Raw genomic sequence first — 18,785 nt, 5'->3', positions numbered from 1 at the left:
AGGACTAGAGCAGGGTCGTATATAGAAATGGAGGGAAAGGGTTTTAACCTGCCTCAGATACCAGATGAGTGAGGGTTACTGTGTTGGCTGTGGGACAGAAAACTAAAGCATCTTAAATTCTTTCCACTGACTGTTGAATCATTCAGGTATTGTAGTTAAAACTGTAACGTTACTAATGTCTGCGCACTTTGCTTTTAGCTTTGGTCCAGTTTTCTTATGGTCCCTACAAAATAAGAATTAGACGCTTTTTCCCTGAATAGTACACCGCGAGAGAAAGATGTGTTACATCTTCTACTTCTTAAGATCTATGCTGTGTTCAGATTTAAAAATAATTTTTACTTGGTGATAATTTCAGAAAAACTGAAAACATTATAAAACATTGTTACAACACAGTGAAAAGTGGGCAGCAGTGGGGGGTCACTGTCCTGAGTGAGGGGATACCTGAGGGGCTTATTGGCACAAAGTGTGAGTGAGAGCACGAGTGTAGACGTAGATATTTCATGTAAATGGATTTCACTGCTCAAAATACTACAAATATGAAAAAAAAATACACCTTGGCCCACAGGCAACATAAAGAGACTAGCAATACTAGCAAGACTGGTGACATCATGTAAGATTGGCATGGTTTAATAGCACAGTGAGTGGAGTAGTGGAGAACCAGTGCAGGTTAATCTGGCTATGCTGGAAGAAAACTAGTTAAACTGCCTGAATACTTGCAGATAAACACATATAATACGTCCCCTATGCAAACACTCAAAGCAGGCATGTCTGCATTAGCAGACTTCTGCAGCTAAGTACAGGCCTGTGAACCCAACAGTCATGATTGACAGTTTTATCTCCCCAGCTACTGATTTACACATTACTAAAGCCTTTTTCAAAGCATTTAATTAGTTTTTTGCAGCACGCCTAGTTTAGAACGTCTCCGTAGTTAATTATAATAACTTAGCAGATGCAACCCAAACCAGATGGTGATTGTAAACATATCTTGCTCATCTTTAGTAATATCTGTGGTCAGTGTGTGCTCTCCTCAGGCTGTCACATAAAACACAGATATTACAAAGTACTTAACTTCAAGTAACTTTATTGGTGTGTGGAACCTTTTAACCTCCTCTTGATGTCCTCTTACTTTATAATAACAACCACACTTTGAGGCAGAGCACATTCAACTGCTCTGCCTGTTGAAGAAAACTCAATGCCTGGATGTATGTGAAAGTGTGTGTCTGTGAGTGTGTTTGTGTACCCTATGGTACGGCTATAAATCGCCATGTATTTTCTCAGCGAGCTGACAGGAGGCAGACAGTGCAGGCGTGGTGACAGCTGAGACGGAGACCAAACCAACGATTGGGCTCTGGGGAGCGGGTTTGTTGTGGAGGACTGGGCTTGACTGAAGGCAGGGCCGGCTGTCACATGTTAATCCAAGGAATACACAGGCGTTTGTGCTCTCTTGCAGTACATAAAATATACACTTACTTTCATGCAGCATTGCACATGTGGTTTAAACTTACAGACACGTATACAGATACCATTGTCCTCTGTCCCTAAAGTGCGTAATTACCACATTCGTAGCAATGTGTTTTGACATGTGGTCACACCTGTTCCTCACCTGAATCCACTCATAGATCCTACCAGGGGCCCTCGGGATCCTCGGGGGCCTCAGGAGAACCCCTGCACGCGCACCACAGGCAGAGTGGAAAACATCACATCATCCTCTAAACCGGTTCCCTTTCTCATTTCAGCTGTCCAACCTCCTCCTCTCTGCTATCTCTCTTTCTGTCGTCTCATGTCATCCAGCTCATTCTTCTCTTCTAGCCCCCCTCCCGGTGCATTTCTCTCCTTCCTGGTTCCCTCATTTCCCTCACACTCTCTGTTTTTCATAAACTTCTGGCTGCGCTCAAGCCAGCGCTCCCAGAGGCGTAGTGTGAAACGCTAGACATTTCTGAGCGACTGCCAAACAGATGCAGGCTCCTCTGGTCTGCCCCTCAACGTGAACATCCTCTCCGTTTAACACCGCAGAGCCCATAGGCAACAGGGCGGCCATTGCACTGACGTTCCAGCCTTGAACAGAGGCAGAACACACTGACAGGGACACATTTAAATTAATATACTTATTGGTCATTTTGTTCTGGTATGTTTTGGATATTAGCAGAGCTGCACAGCACAAAACTAATGTGCTGTAATGGCAGAGGAAGACTGTCCTCCCCCCCGAATGCCTCTGCAAGCTGTTAGTGAGATATGAGGATGACTTCTTTTTTTCAGTTTGGAGGCCACCAGTAAAGCATCGCCCTGGTTCACTCAATAAAAAGCTAACAGCATTTTTCCATAGGTTTTTGGATCATCATGGAAATTGATGCCACTTTAGCATCCTCACTGCTAAGCTCCTGTGGTCAGTGTGATGATGTTTATGTTACCAACTACTTATCTAGTCTCGCTTGTTAGCAAATGCTTTTCCAGGATGCTGTTATTCTTTATTTTAAGAAAAAAAACATTAACCATGACTGTTTCAGGCGTGTACCCAAAAACCCGTTCAGGAAACCTGCTGGGTTTAGCATAAGGGAACAAAATGTGCAGAAATGCTAACTTATTTCCATGTTTGGAAGCGAGTTATTTCCATGACTCGCTCCTGCACCACCCTGTTTTGTATTTTGAAGTTAAGTGACCTCTGGTGGCCGTATTAATAACCAAACATTCACCTGTGCTTCTTCTAACTCAGGTAACCTAGAAAAGGAAACTAAGGGATTGACTCACAAAGTGTGAGCTGCTGCCCCTGGTGGTAGTTGAGGGTACTGCAGGTTGTCTTCAAGGCATTGTTTTTCAGGTTTAGAAATAGTAAACAGACTTAATAAAACAAAGGCTTAGGTGTGTTCACGTGTTAGTTGAGAAACACTCCACTTTAACCCAAATCCTGCTTGTTTTGTTTTGTTTCGTACATGGATCGATCGCGGTATCAGTGCGATCGCTAAGTTGGAACTTGTTGAGTAAAGGCCTAATTCATTTGGACATTTTCATAGCAGATGTATTAAACGTCTGATCCATGATTACCAGTCACGGCGCACTTATGACATAATCACAGTAAATGTCACGGTGGAAAATGTCAGTATTAAGATTACAAAGCGTTAGTTAACTGTGAGCTCATTTTCGGAAGAGGATTTTCTTCCTCTCAGTGTGAATACTTAACTTAATTCTGCTCCACGTTTTTTGTTTTGTTTGTTTTTTTCATTTTTCATCCTTTTTTTCTTAAGCATGCAATTTCACTGCTTTTTTCCCCTCCCCCTGTCATTATCACCCAGTGCGTGTCGGATTTTAAAGTGCAGGCAGAAGCTGAGATAATAAGAGCGAGGTCAGCGATGCTTATTGATGAATATGTTTTTTGAAGCTGCTAAGTGGATTTGCATCAGTTTAATCTCACTTTGCAGAGTTGGATCTGCTGAGGGTGGGGAGATTTTCTCTGGGTTAATAAGTTAATAGATGGATTGATAGATGGTAGGAATAAATCTCCAATTATCAGCTTGACCAAAGAGAGAGCCTGAGTGGAGCCATAAGCTGCCCAAACTAGGCTAATCCTCTGTGTGTGACATATAGAGACATGCTCTTTGATTCATGTATGTTCTGAGAGACGTGAGGCTGCTGCACAACCCCACCTGTAATGTTATTAACAAAAGATATTATAATGCTGCAGTATTTCCCTCCCAGGCCTTCGGCTGCAGCTGGAGCCTGGGACTAGCCTGGCTCACTTGTCCCAGCACCCCCCCGCCGCCGATACTGGTGACTGCATAGTTTATCAGCTAGCATGTCAGACGGGGAGACCGGGGCAGTTGTTTACTCACCTTATCAGCCTGAGAGATAAAGCCAGCTTTGACACAGATAGCAGGCAGCTCGTACGCATGGACACGCACACAAACACTGGAAGGCTCCCTAATGCACGTGTGCACAAGCGTGCAGCAGCGTGCGTGCTCGCACGGAAACGAGCCGCGCAAACACACGGCTGCGCTGGGAGCCACTGACCCTTGGGCCGGGTTCATCTGGGGACACAGACTGACAAATGCGGCTGGACGGTGACTCCCAGACAGCTGGTGGTCAAAGGTTGTCTTTCTGTCTGTGCCCTCATTTGGCTGATTGTTTTTTCTCAGGCCTCATCTGCTTCTGTCTGTCTGTCTCTTCTTCCTCCTCTTTTCTGCTGCCATCAAATAAAAGAGTAAGTCTTCAGTTCATGCTGTAGATGTGGCTGATCCTTCCCCAGAAACACAGATTTGGACCTTTTCCGGTTTAGTTGGGAAAAATATCTTTTAAAATCTTCTTTCTATTCATTTCTCTTGTTTCGTTTTTTTATTCATTGTAGGCTCTTGTGAAGAACTTTATTTATATAGCACCTTTCAAGATATAAAATCACAAAGTTTTTACTTACTTCATAGAAACGTTTAGCCGGTACCGCTGCTCTTTGTGTTTCTGTATGTCGCCCCCAGATCCTGTTCATTATAGTTTTGGATCTGGTTTCCTTATTTGACAGCTGAATGAGGTTGTTAAAGGAGGAGCAAAGTCACTGGTGCCCACACACGTGCACAAACAGAGCAACACTTCCCCCTTACTCCAGCTAACATATCATATGTAGACACACACTCACAGTACTACTCACAAATCATGCACATCTAACATTAAGCCTCCATCGGCATCACCCAGGGAGGATGTGGACACTTGCACAGCCATTCATCGCTACCCTAATTCATTAGTCCAAATGAGCATTTATGCAGAGCACACATTATTTTTACAGGCCCGCTTTATGTGTTTGTGTGGAGTTTTACAGCCCTCATAAAACACGTTCTCCAAGCCCCAGATAGATTTGGGAGCATTTATTTGCATAGTTCACCAAACCAAAATAAATCTTTAGTGCGTTCAGGCTGAAAACCCATTGGTGTAAATAAAGAGCGAGATGCAAATCGTGTTGTCTTATAAACTGAATCATATTTTGTTGATGTTGTATTAAAACATGTGAGGGATTACATCAGCTGAATACTGGCTGCACACTATTTGAATCACTGCTGGTGTGAATCCTGACAGGAATGTTAGAACTCGGACGTCTTCAAGTGAGAATGTTTTTTAAGCTTCGTGCTCCTGGATGCACAGCATACCATCACAACCTTGCAGTGCTAGAAGACCGTTAAATATAACCGTATTGCCTTAGGCCAGAAGCGCTATCTGTAGTTGTTAACATTGTTTATTTACCTTTGCATACATGCATTCCTCTCTGCTCAGAACTTGCATCCTGACAGGATATGAATCAACCTATCAACTTTCATGCCACATTGTGGCATTTTGTTGAAATCCACATTTACTCCAACAGAGCCTGTGGTTACCCCAACACATTCTTCTGTGTAGGTCTGAAGAACTTCACAGAAGCAGAGTTTAGGCTCAGTAGTACAAAACAAGTCACTTGGAGTATTTGTGCATACAGTCCAACAGAAGCCATCAAAACTAGCTAGCTTTGTCCGTTAACCTGCATTAATGAGCTCCTTTTTCATTTTCATGGGGTTTTTGCAACAAGCTAGCTGACTTGTTTAGCAATCAAACTGAATACATGACCATTAGCATTCATTTGGTAGCATGATTGCCCATAACAACAATATTCTCTCTCATTTTCAGCCTTATTATGGTCTTCAATAAGACATCGTTCACTGTTAATGCTCAACGTCTTTTGTTTGGCACAGGTTTCCAAATCAGGAAAAAGTGTTTAATGGGGATCATTATGCTCATCTGTAGCTTTTTATTCTTGGACTCTACTAATGTAGTTTTGCGTGATTCACAGTTGAAAATAATCCTCAGTCATGTTATAGTGGGTGTGTCAGTTCATCGTCTGTCTGAAACAAGCTGCTACAGTTGCTTTCTTCTGATTGGCTGCCTCTGGTCAGCAAAATATTTTAACAACAGGTCCGCTCTCTGTGACATCATACAGAGCCAAAGGTAGAAAACTGTCTGAAACCTGAGCTGCTGGCTCAGTATGTGAGTATTTGTCCATGTTTAATGTGATCATCCACATTTGTAACAGCAAGTCAAGAAACGAGACAAAGTCTAAAAGGTGCCAAACAAGAGACTTGAAACTGCACAGGTGGCTGAGCTTGGGTTTATTACTGTAAACCAAACATCCTTCACGTTGCACACAGTCATTTGTATCACTATTAATATAAAATATTGATTAGCGTACCTTTAAGTGTCTTATAATTGCAGTTGATACTGTGATTGGGTGCATATTCCCAAAGCAATTTGCACAAATCTGTTGCCAGCTACCAAAATCAATTCTGATAATTGTACATGTGGGAGCCTTTTGGGGACATGGATGACGGTGTGTGCGCCTGGGGATGTCATTTCCCATCTTGCACAGGTTGCTTTGCCTGTTTTCCGGCGTTACGACTTTTCACCGCATGAATTTGTCCACTGTGGGTCTGCTGCTGAGAATTTGTCACGAGGGGATTTGATGCAGCGGGGGAATGGCGATCAAATGTGAAGCCAAAAGTTCATAAGGTCACACTTTGAGCTTTCCCCAGTCCAAACACACAGGGGCGGCGTTTGAGTGACAGGTCACCGTGATCTGCCCGGTGCTTGTCATGGATTTGGGTGTGAAATTTATGAGTTGGGGAGAATAGTTTGCAATGTTTGGCTCCGGGCAAAACGATGGCACTGCCTTGTGGTGGCTGTGGTGCGCTGTGTGTTTGCTTTTCCTCGTCTCCCCCGTAGTGCCGGGTTTGATGGTGTCTGCTCCCTGGCTGGTGCCCGCCGTACGCTGCCTTCACTCCCCCTCCTCGTACCCTCCTCTGCTCTCCTCTTCTGCTCTGCCAACAAGTCTCTCTTTCTTTCTCATTCCTTCTTTTATTCTCTCTGCTCACGTCTTTCTTGGCGAGGCAAAACGTTCCCACAGCTCTCACAATCCCCCCAGCCCCCACCCACCTCACCCCCCTCCCTTTCTCTCTAACCCCCTCTTTCTCAGTCTATCACTCGTTCCCTTTCTTCACCCCACTCCTCTTCTTCTTCTCTTTCATTCACTTTTTTGTCATTTTCTGTGCCCCCTTCTTCCCTCAGACTGCCTCTCTTCCCTCCCTTTTATTTTTGCCTTTTTTCTCCTTCCATTCCTCCTCCTCTCTTTCTCTCTCTCCTCCATTCCCTGGCACGAACTGGCATCACATGATGCCCATTCCCACTTGTGCCCAGACCCAGCCCCACTCACACACACAAACACCCACATGCATGTGCATATATCACAGGGTGGCTGATGTCTTTCATTCAGCCCTGTGAACCTCAGTGCTGTACGTTGTCTGCTTAGTTCTGTTTGTATGAAATTTAATATATACACACATCATCAGTGCAGTTTAAACAATTCTTCCTGTGCAAAAAGCCTGCATGGACATGGTGCATTTTTCACTATATGTTTATTGTCCGTGTCATCGCGCTGGCTTCGAGTATTATCAACATGTGATCAGAAACACACAAGAGGAGGAAATGCAGGGAAAATAATAGTAGTTGTCAGTTTGTGGGTAGAGATGTATGAAGCTAACATGCAGCATGTCCGCTATGAAAAAGACTCAGTTGTGCTGTATTTTGGAGACACAGATATTTCATTTGGTGGTCGTAGTTTCGACTAAAGTCCAATATGCCCGAGAGCTTTCACCTCCTATCTTTCTAAAGCCACGGCAGCCCTGCTGAAATCTTTCCCACTGCTTTCTCTTCCCCTTGCGAGAGGCAGATTTCTTTAGCATGTGTTGCTGCCTTGTGGCCCCCACTGCCAACAAGTGACATCTGCTGGCCAAATGGAGGAATGACACCTCACCATATGCATTTTCAGTTTCGACGTGAACATTTGGATAGGTTCAGAAATTCAGAGACAGACTATTATTCAGACAGAGAGACTAACAGCCACAGATTAGAAAACTAGCCTCAAATCGCTCGATGATTTTCTTTGCCCTTTTTACTCTTGCGTTTACCCCGACAACAAGCAGGGCTCTTTTTTGTTTTTGTGTTTCTCCCTCTGTGTCGCCTGGTCCTCCCTCCCTGCCCACCTCTCCCTGTACATCACAGCTCATCAGCATAGGCACAGATAAAAGATAAAAGAAACAGGGCAGAGGGAGAGAGGAGGGGGTATCCGTGGGCAGCCAGCCAGCCCCCTCCATCCCTTCTACCCCCTGCCCTCTTCTCTCTCCCATGGTTGATTCCCTTTAGGCCCCTCTCACCCCTTCTCACCCCCCTCTCACCCCCTGGCTCCCCGGCTCTGTGTGGCGTTGGCAAAGAGAGGGCGCAGGCGGCACACAGACGGCCACGCAGATGGGCAACGGGCAAAGCAGGGCTGCCTCCCCACACCTGCTCCTTGCTGGCACAGGGCTCGGCCAGGCGGCCACGCAAGCACACACACGTACACACAAGCGCACACACACTAGTGCGCACACGTACAAACACAGATGTGCATCTTACACAGAATTATCTCTCTTAATTTATTGAACTTTCACACGTATAGAGAGAATCGCGGGGAGCGCGCACATGCAAACACTCCCACGAAGCGATGCACGCACTGCACACGCGTGTTTTAATAAAAGAACGTCGTCTCCCTCCCACACTCTGCTGCTCAGCCTGTCAGTCACAGATGTTTACACGCTTATCTCCAACTGTGCCTCAACACGTGCTCTCCAGAAATCTTTGCACGTATACAATATCATAAACATATATAGGACACAATCTCACACGCAAAAGCCAACAAGTGAGGTATTTATAGTGTCACACCCACACATTCACACTTCAGCACTAGCAGCACTGAAACACATTTCACAATTAATCACATCGCCCCATGCTGCGCTGTCACATGGAGTTACATGCCAGACATTCACAGAGATGCACTATTGTCACTTACACACTGAATGTGGGCACTAAGATTGATTTTATGTAGACTTGGAAGAATGTTTTTAATGTATCAAAAAGATGGGAAGTCGTAAGCGCACTAGCCTGTAAGAGGTATTTTGTGCACCACCACATTGCCAGAGGAATTGCCAGAGCTGGAAGCTGCTGGTTTAATAGGTAGGGTGTGGATATGGAAGCCAAATAAACTTCCCAGGAAGGCGCCAAAAATAGCTGAAAGGAAAACCCATCCTGAAACAGCAAACCCTTGTGTTATTCTTTCAATTTCTAGAAACTCTGGCTTGATTTGTAAACAGAAACGTGCTGCTCCATTGACAGTAAATGAGCTGTCATTACAGTCGTATAATGCAGGGTAGTTTCACAAGGATGGAGGCGGCTTTTCATTATAAATCTATAAATCGTTATAAATCAGTGACTGAGCACTTTCAGAATCGTTTTCCTTGATGCGTCAAATGTTGCATTTTTGTGACCTTTTTTTGTTTCTTGTGCTGTAAAGTCTGCCTTATAGCGTCAAGGTTTGACATGTTTCCTGTGTGCCAAACACTCCTTTAAAAAAAGACAAGGCAGTAAAAGCACAGCACTCGAGTGGAAAGCTCCGAAGTGCCGAAACCTGCAGTTCCCCTCTGTCCACATGAGGGTGGCTTCCAAAGCAAGTCAGTCCCCACAGACTCCCGTGTTACGACGTCCAACTTCAGGTATGAAATCAACACGGTGCGGAAAACAGATTTCATGTTTAAAGTTCATTTTGACCTCTAACACCTGTACAGAGGTAAATCACCAATGTTGACTTGGGTGTGAAGTTGTGGCTTCTGTGATTGATTGACGAGCGGCTGCAGATGCAGGCAGCTGTAGCCTGCAGGTGTTTTCGACATCTCACCTTTGCTAATTGAATTCACTCGGGTGGACCTCGAGAAGCCACTTGCATTGTTGCTGCGTTTGGGGATTTTTAGTGGAACTATCTCACGAATAATGTGGCCTGCTGTATGGTACAAGAAATTAGTACTCCAGAGTAAAAACCGTTTCTCCTTTTCCATTAGTCTGTCACTTAGCATCAGCGTGTTGAAGCTGTACAGCATTAGCTGATTCCTTAGCACTCTACTGTCTTGTTTAAATATGGTTGCTTCTGGCTCCACAACAACAGTCACATTAGCTACATCCACTTTTTTGGCTCATAAATGGGCCCACTTGTGCATTTTATCACTGCTTATAGGTCACATTGTCCTTAAACAGAAGATGTGGTAAAAGCACAGAGCTCAAGTTTATCTCTTTCACCAAGCAAACAACACATTTCTTTAGTAACTGGGACTTAATTGATACAACACTGGAGCACCTTGACCAGAGTTCATTCTATAAATGTAGAAACTTCCTCTGCATGTAACATTTTAGAGATAAAGAGATTTCACATTGAGAGTCATTAAAAAGCGAAAGACTGGATTTGTTCAGGCTGTTCCAGATGTCCTAATAGCTCAGCAGGAAGAACCACAATGTTCTCACCGTCCCCTGTTATTATCCTGTTACACCAAACCGTACACTAATGAAACTAACTCCTATTAATTATCCAGAGCGCTTTTTGGTAAAAGTGGCATCCTCTCACACACTCACGCCTTTTCTGAACCGAAAGGTGGCCACAGTGAGCTGAGGTCACTCACGGGACAGATGACACTGTACCAGCGCAGCCAGCGTCCAATAAGAAGCCCCCGTGGCTTAAAAACCAGGCTCAACATGAGCTTTTCTAGTGGAAGATTGAAACACAAGGGGGGGGAGAGCAGCGCCGGGGCGATCAGGAGGCAGTGACTAGTATTCAGAAACTGGAAAACGAATCGGCCTACGAAAACGGAGGGGAGGGGGGGAGATGTGGAGAGGATGAAGGAGGTGGTGGAGGAGGAGAGGAAGAAAAAAAAGGAGGTTGAAATGAAGTCCAATAAAAGAGCCGAGTGAACATCTGTGTGGGATAGCCGTGGGGATTAGGAGGGTTTGGAACATTTTAAGCGCATTAAAGATTAAAAAAAAAGGTCAGAATGTTTAGCAACACACCGATAAACCTCTTAAGCGAAACCCAATTGGGGAGGCAGTTCGGTTTCTTTATCCAGAGGCTGGTGGATGGGGAGTGCGGGTGGAGAGAGGGGTTGAGGCTGCGCAGCTACGCTTGTATATGTATATGTCAGTCAGTGCAGTCGTGCTTTCTGCTTTACTTCAGTCTTCCATTTGCAGGCAGCCGTACCTTTGTGCAGTCTCCGTTGTATTTAGTGTTTCTTTGTGTATATTTGTGTTATATCCGTTGCGGTCCAGTCAAGGCCTCGCTGAGAGCAGATCCTTTGCTGAACTCTGGAGGGAATGACGGGGTTTGTATGTACCAGCAGGCCTGAACTCTGAAGAGTGAAAGAGAGAGACATCCAGAAAAAAAGGAGGCAGAGGAAGCTGAGGGTGGAGCGAGGGGGGTTACAGTATGAGAGTGAAAGGCAGCGGCGAGACGGAGATCAAGGAGGGAGAACAGTGGTAGACTTGTCCACAGACTTCTGCAGTAGTCAGAGGAAGAGGCCCCTATCATTTGACTGTGAACTGAACCATGTCAGGGGAACTATCCTTAAATGACACGCAGAGGGTGGAGACAGAGGAAGTCAAAGGATCACAGGCTGCAGCTACATCCACAGATTCGACTGTGGATTAGAATTTCTCACTTTTACTCTCAAAATCTGTTCCAGCTTCATTTAAATGAAACACTTTAAAGATTTAAATCTGTATTTTTAAGGTATTTAAAGGGAAGCAGCGTAGTATTGAATTTTCATTACCAGCATGGTGGCCTTTCAAGGCTGGAGCTCCGCCTCCTCAGTTTTCCACAATGCAGCTTCATAGCATCGCTTTGTTAAACCCTCTTTGCGCACCTGTACTCGTGCTTTTCTGTGTTTCTTTAATTGCATTTGCAACAAATTATTGTCGGTTTAACGTGAACGTGTGAAGACAGACGTGCTTTGTTAGGTATGATCGCTAAGCTAACCGCTTTTTATGATCAGTCTCTGCTAAGAAGTAGCATGTAGAGTTATTCTAGGTACATCTGTAGCTGTGTTTTTGTGTTAATCTGGTCATTTCTTTCTACAGATTTGGTATTTTAGTGCAGGCAGTCACAAAGACAGCTGAGTGAAGGCCCCGAAAAGCATCTGATTCTCATAAATAGATAAACAGGATGATAATACTGACTATTACAATAACTTGCTTATGGAAATATTTGCAATCGCCTTCGAGTTTAACATCCAAAGGACGTTATATTTTATCTCTAGTGCTGGACTGGTGATGGTAGCTTTATAGTCTCTCATCAGTCTGCAAAATCCCCCTCACTTAGTGCACATTAGATTACAGAGGGCCTGTTTGCTCACGTGTGCTTGTGATGCACAAACAAACACTCTAAGCCGTTCTGTAAATTAGCAAAAAGTGTGCAGCGTGCGCTCGTATATGAATATGCACGTCGTAAATGAGTCCATTAGCGCTGGCAGTGGCTGCCTGCGCACTAAGAGGGGGAGCACGTCTATGTGATTTTACATTCAAGTGTCACTTAATGATTCCAGATTGCGTAATTGTGTATCCGTGCGTGGTGTCGTTTTGTTTTTACGTGTATGATGAATGGAGCGATTGTGCAAGTGTGGTTTCTGAGTGTGTGTACATTAGCCTGGGTGTGAGTTAGTCTGCGTCTGCAGTGTGACAAATGTATAGCCAGTGTTAACTTTTACATAGACTCTACTGGAGTACATTAGCAATAATCGTACTGTATGTTGAGCAGGAAACAAAGTGAAATGTGTGTGTGCATGTTGGCGATTAGAGCGATAGCATGGTGTATTAGATGGCCTGTGTGTGTGTGTTATCTCTAGCGGGGTGTGTGCAGGGGGCCTTGGGGCGACTGTGTGCAGGAGATAAGGGTGATTCATCTGTGTTTGAATGTTGTGTTTTTGTGTGTGTATGAGCATGTTTGTGCTTTGGAGGCATGTGCATCCATGTTTGGAGTGTGCACATCCGAGCACTTGAACCAACACGTTAATAAAAGCGGTCACATGTGCTCCTCTGCGTGTCATAGGTGTGGGCGCACACAAATGTTGCAGTGGGGATGGGAGGCCTGCTGGCAGTGATTTCTCCCTGCACGGTGGTCTTATATGACAGTATAATAATACACAACTGCTATTGTTTACCAGGAGCGTAGAGCGTCTTCTTTCTTTAAGGGCATCACACCCCCTCCTTACTGTACTCCTGTAGAGGCACCTTTGGGCACAATGTATGTAAATATAGATGCATGCTTGTCACCGTGCCACGGATTACACTCCATCCATACACGTGCACGTGTAAGAATGAAAGCACATAAAACATACGAGCACATACATATTGTGAAGTGCGTTCGTGCGTTAAATTAATATCAGACAAAGACATTTTTGCTTTATTGAACTAAGCAGAGCATGGGAATGACACATAATTATGCAAATACACAAACGGGAAATTAGGCAAAAATCAAATTGAACCAAAACTTAGTGAAACATGAACGTTTTTTTCCATAACGTCTTACAGAGTGGGATTGTTTTTTATAGCTGCTTTACACAAAAATCAAGAATGCCACTAGATTCAGGATATTAACCTGCTAGTATCTCTGTGTGTACCGTAAACATAAGAAATGTTAGCAAACCTGCCATAAAATATATATTCATACATTATTTTTAGATCTTTATTTCCCGCGTTATGTAACTGGAGGCCGAAACGCTGCTAAAATCCTCTGGCTGACTAAAAAATTACACTTTTAAAAAGTTTCTTTTGGCTGTATCTACTTAGCTGTTAGATAATATTAGCCATGTGCTAAAAGCTGCTGTATGTTATCCAAATCCTCCTGAATGATCCACATTCCAGTGTAACACTGCCTTTGGCTTATAGAAATATAGTAGCACAAAACTCATATTTGATTTATTAGTGACAGCGCGAATGCTACATCTGTCAGTGTTTTCCTGTAGTTCATCTTGCTCACGTCTCCTAAAGTGCTCATTTCTTTTGTTCAGAAGTTAATTAAACTCTAAAGACATTTTTTGTCTTATCCATACTTTGTTTACTGTGACCCGAAACAGTTAATGACTTAGCAAAGTTGTAGCTTTCAAGCAAACTCCAGTAGTGCAAAAGTGCGTTACAATAAACCAGCTGAGGACGTCCCGCCTGCTTAGGTATGAGATATTTCAGGAACAACAGATACTACGGTAGGCACTCTACATGTCTGTGTTTATTATGTCAGAGAATGCAAAGCATGCCTGACTATGGGATGGCATTTAGCTCAAACTTGCAGCGCACAGCTGGTCGTTGGGTCAGATTAATTTGATTATTAAAAGCTCTGAGGTTTGCACCTCCTCCAAAGGGCGTTTGCTTTGGTCCGAATCAGAGTACGATGACTACGTTCATGTTGGCAGAAACAACCTGCACCAAGGGAGGAAAAAAACAGGGGTCAGCTCAAATGGGCTAAACAGTAAAGTTGTGAAAACATCCTTGGTTATGGGTTCCTTAGTCTGTTGGTAGGGCGTCCAACCACATGTGCTATCAGTCACTTTGCAGCTTTTTGCTAGCAGAGAGAATTGACAGTTATTTTTCTCTCCGATGTGGGCACGTGGTCTTAAAGAGTCTGTCAAAAAACATTTTTCTTCATTTTCCAACTTTCAGCCTTGAATACAATTCCTTTTATTATAATTCTTTTATTTATGTAGCGCCAATTCACAAAAAACAGTCAGTTCGAGGTGCTTAACATTGTATGGATCGTACAATGTTAGAAACCCTAATAATCACATGACCCCCTATGAGCAAGCACTTGGTGACAGTGGGAAGGAAAAACTCCCTTTTGACAGGAAGAAACCTCCTGGTGCAAATGAAGCACAGTGATAGGATAACCTTGGTTCATTTGCTAACTGTTGTTAAACATTGCACAAGTTTTAAGGATAGAAAGCCACCCTTCATTTGCTGGAAACCCTCAAAATCTGTTTAAAGTTTGAGAACTTGTATTGTAGTTGCAATCACTTCATTTACATTTGAAATTCGGTGTATACGTCGCTGTGATTTAACAAGAGAAACAGGAAAGTTCTCAAAGCCGAGCCTGGAGAGTTAAACAGAAGAACTCCTGATACAGTAAAGCAGGCGTGTGACAGAGTGGCTGTGCGGCCACCGCTCTGCGTTGTGCCAAGAGATACTTAAACAAAACAACACATTGAGCGCATGCCAGGAAGCTATATTATTATCTTCATTCGAACTAATTGCCAGGCCAAACAGCGACACATATGCACACACAGGCTTCAACAACCACTCATCATTAGGGACTGTGGTGTGCCATCCACGTTGTCATGACAACAAGGCAGTGAATTTTGGCTTGGAAGCTGTCACACAGGGCAAGAGATTTTTCTGAGGCACGCGGGTTTCAGAGGTTTTGGCTGTTTGCTGAGGGTTTGTCGGGATGAGCGCTGCAGCGATGAGAAAGGCCTCAGGCTTCCTCCAAACATCGCCTCGTTTACCTTGGAGGACTCTCTTTGTGTTGCCCTTTGCACACTTCCTTTCGCTTTACGAGTGCGTCTGATATTTGTGATCAGCTGTCGAACTCTAACGGCCTATTAGCGTAGGCGACAGGATACTCACAGGATTGTAAACAAGCGTCCCTTTACCCCATCAGCGTCGCACGTCCTCCGTAGGTCTTTTTATCTTTAAGACCACTGAGGCTGTGTTTGAGAGTGAGTGTGCTTTGCAAGCATGTGTGTCTATTTCTGTGTGTGTGTGTGTGGGTGTGCCGTCAGCTAGCAGGAATGCATGGGTACCGCCAAAGCTAAGATGGCTGCCAAGCGCTAAGATGGCTGCCAGGATTCCACAGAGCGACAGCGCGCAAGAGAGAAAGAGACAAAACCAATGTGAGAGGAACTGAGGGAGAAAGACCTGAAGATGGACTCTTGTGCAGAATGAAGGACGAGTGTTGCGAGAAAGAAAGAAAAGAAGCTCTTCCTCGTGTTTCCCTCTTCCCAGAGCGATGAGGTGCTTTGGGTTTCTTTTTGTTTTCCTGCTTTTGGCACGCGACCGACAGGGTGAATAGTGCACCAGTTTGCTGGCACGTAACGCAACACTGCCACCCAAGATTAGGACACTGATTTGGGTTTAGAAGATGTTGAGATTGGGGGGCCTAGTAGTGGCTGCAAGGGGGCCACGTTTTGGATTGGGAGTCTTGGCCCAAGACACCCTTAAAGGCTAAGTGCTTTGGAGTAATTGGCCTGAATGGTATATATGATACAACCATAAAACTCCACAAGGGTGCATTACACATCTGAAGAAGAATGGCAGCCAGCGAGCCAAAGAAAAGCAGCTGAAGCAGACGACTCTCTGAGCGCCTTCGTGTCCCTAAAGATGGAAGCAATGCAGGAGATGCAATCCAGACAAAGTGCACATTTGACTAGTCAGCGTGGGCTGTTGAGGTGACACATCTGTCACTTTACCTAACTTTTACGGTGAACGGATTTTACCTAGTGTTTGTAGCTGTGTGCACATGCAAACATTCAAGCGCCGGAAAGTTAGGTACACAAAGAGAGAAAAGATTTTTTAAGGTGATTCAACTCCAAATGATGCATTTCTAAAAGTTCTTGGGACCATTAGCACTCTGCCCAACATGAATGGTGAGTTTGAGTAATTGCAAGAAACAAAGATACAAAAACAGTTGAGTTATACACAGCAGTACCCAGAATACAGGAACGCACACGTTCAAAACCGCGACTCAGAAGCAGAGGTTTGTTTCTTAGGACCACTCGAGCCAGTTTACGCTGTATTCAGATTCTATATTTTAGAAGGTCTTCCAAAAAATGGCAAAGACGGTGCATCAATACCCAGAAATTGCATGTACGCTGAGTTAATTGTTGGCATTAAAAATGTTTCGGGGGATTTGTAGCACTTTACCAAACATACACTAAGGCTGTGAGTACGATAATGACCAGATAAGAATCTACTAACGGTACTCTGAGCCTCGACCGAGTGCAAATATCTGCCCTTTTCATCTCAACACGTCTGTCCGTTGTCAGTGAAAAGAGTTTACCATATAGTTTCTCAGGAGACTCCTCTGTTCTTTACCTGCCCCCTCACCTTGGTCAGTGTCCAGACATCTGTCCACCTGACTCACCATCTTTCTTTCTTTTTCTCTCTCTCTGCAGAACAATCAGGACAATCAGACAACTCAAACCAGCAAGGAGACACAGATGTGAAGCCCCCACCAAACGGTAGGTTTACAAGTGCACGTTCCATTAATCTCACTCTACATGTGCATTTATTAAAAAACATACCTGTGCCTGCACGCAGTCACACCTATACAGCCATGCATGCACATGTATGTGCATTAGCCCATATGTGGAATGCCTCTGTGCCTGTGCAAGTGCGTCCCAGCAGAGTTGGATCTAAGTTTATTATGGTAAGGCGAGCTGATGGTGCTGTAGCGTGGGGGCTGTGCTGGGTTTGTGGCGGGCCGCTCATAAATCACACTGACGTTATTGGAAGATGGGAACCACATGGCCGCTGCCGAAGCTGAGCGCTGACCTCATGCGCTCTCCCCGCTGTGGTTAACCCCGGGCAGGGATGGAGTGAAGGAGCGAGAGGAGAAGAAATAAGGAGGGCTGAAAAGAACTGAATGAAAGAATGAGAGGCGAAGGGAGAAGGCGTGGGGGGGAGTGATGGACAGACAGAGGGAAGGGGGAGAGAAGGGTGTGGATTTAAAATGGATTCGGCCCCGGAGCCATAAAGCGATCCGCTTTACACACAGCGTAATACCGACATGGACAACATAGTGTCGCATACTTAAACTTTACTTGGGGAACAAAAGTTCAGAATGCAGCACATTTCATTTGTTTGTACCATTTTCACCTGTGACGGTGTGTTTCATGTGTAGACGATTCACTTACCTCGCTGTTTACATTCAGTTTAAATAAAATAAGAATCAAAGATCAGGTGAGTTCACTGTAAAAGCCTTTTTTAAAGCCTTTTATGAAGCTCCTTATGTGAAAACAAGGTTCTTACCTGTTGTCAGCTGATACCAGAACATTATCAGTCATCAGGTTTCTAGACACCTGACAAATATCAGTCCAGTTTATTATGTTAGCTGCATATTTATGTGCACGTTCTGCTGTCTGGCTCGTTGCTAGCTTAAAGTGATTTTGCATCTTACAGTATTTTGTTTCTTTTGTTTGTTTTTCTCTTTTTAGGCCTTTGTGCTCAAAATCAAGAGTTGATGGCTAAAATGTTAGATTTAGGATTTAGGCCAAGGGTCAGCATATTGGTCAATCGTCAGGCAGCAAGCGTCGAGGGTTTGTTGTAGCTCATTTGAAGTCGAGTATTGTTCATACGTGTTATTGTCGATAAAAGCGACACGGTGCTGGAAACTAACACAGCTGACAAGCAGTCAGATGATCGTAACGTTGAAACTAAGAACTGTTAAGAAAATGTTCCACTGACAAAACCCATCACAGGCTACAGCGCAGTGTAGTCGACTGAGAAGAAATGATGACTGTAGTTGTGAAACTTCAACACAAGTTATAATCAAGGTTTTGGTTACAGGCTCAACAGACTGAAAGGACAGATGTGCGGACGTGTATATATCAGTGTTCCAGTACCTCTTATTAAACATGTGCACTTTATTATGCGTGCGCATGATACATACATGAAGATCACAATGCGCAGCGCATCATCCATTACATAGCTGTCTGTGTGGAGATTACAGCCGCTTGTTGGATCTGATTGGTTGTGTATGTTGGACTGTCAACAGTCAAGAAAGTGAACACGTCCAAACCAAAGGCCTGTTGTACCTTATAGAAAACACATGGGCCCAGTGGATGACACCAGCAGTGTGTCAGGCCTTTCCACACGTGTTTTTCAGCCTCTTTCTG

General features: G+C 44.3%; 1 protein-coding gene across 19 annotated transcripts in view; it reads left to right on the top strand.

The window, feature by feature from the left end:
• The window catches only part of nfixb (nuclear factor I/Xb), a 147,789-nt gene that overhangs the window by 100,371 nt on the left and 28,633 nt on the right, over nucleotides 1–18,785 (top strand). For all 19 annotated transcript variants that reach the window (XM_042228213.1, XM_042228212.1, XM_005941787.3 and 16 more), the window contains one exon: nucleotides 17,064–17,129. In XM_042228213.1, coding sequence (XP_042084147.1) covers nucleotides 17,064–17,129 — 66 coding nt within the window. The remainder of the gene's footprint in view (nucleotides 1–17,063; nucleotides 17,130–18,785) is intronic.

This window comes from Haplochromis burtoni, unplaced genomic scaffold (assembly GCF_018398535.1).
Source record: "Haplochromis burtoni strain Fernald_Lab_line unplaced genomic scaffold, NCSU_Asbu1 Contig_312, whole genome shotgun sequence".
Classification (NCBI taxonomy): domain Eukaryota; kingdom Metazoa; phylum Chordata; class Actinopteri; order Cichliformes; family Cichlidae; genus Haplochromis; species Haplochromis burtoni.
This window is presented reverse-complemented; position numbering and strand designations above follow the sequence as displayed.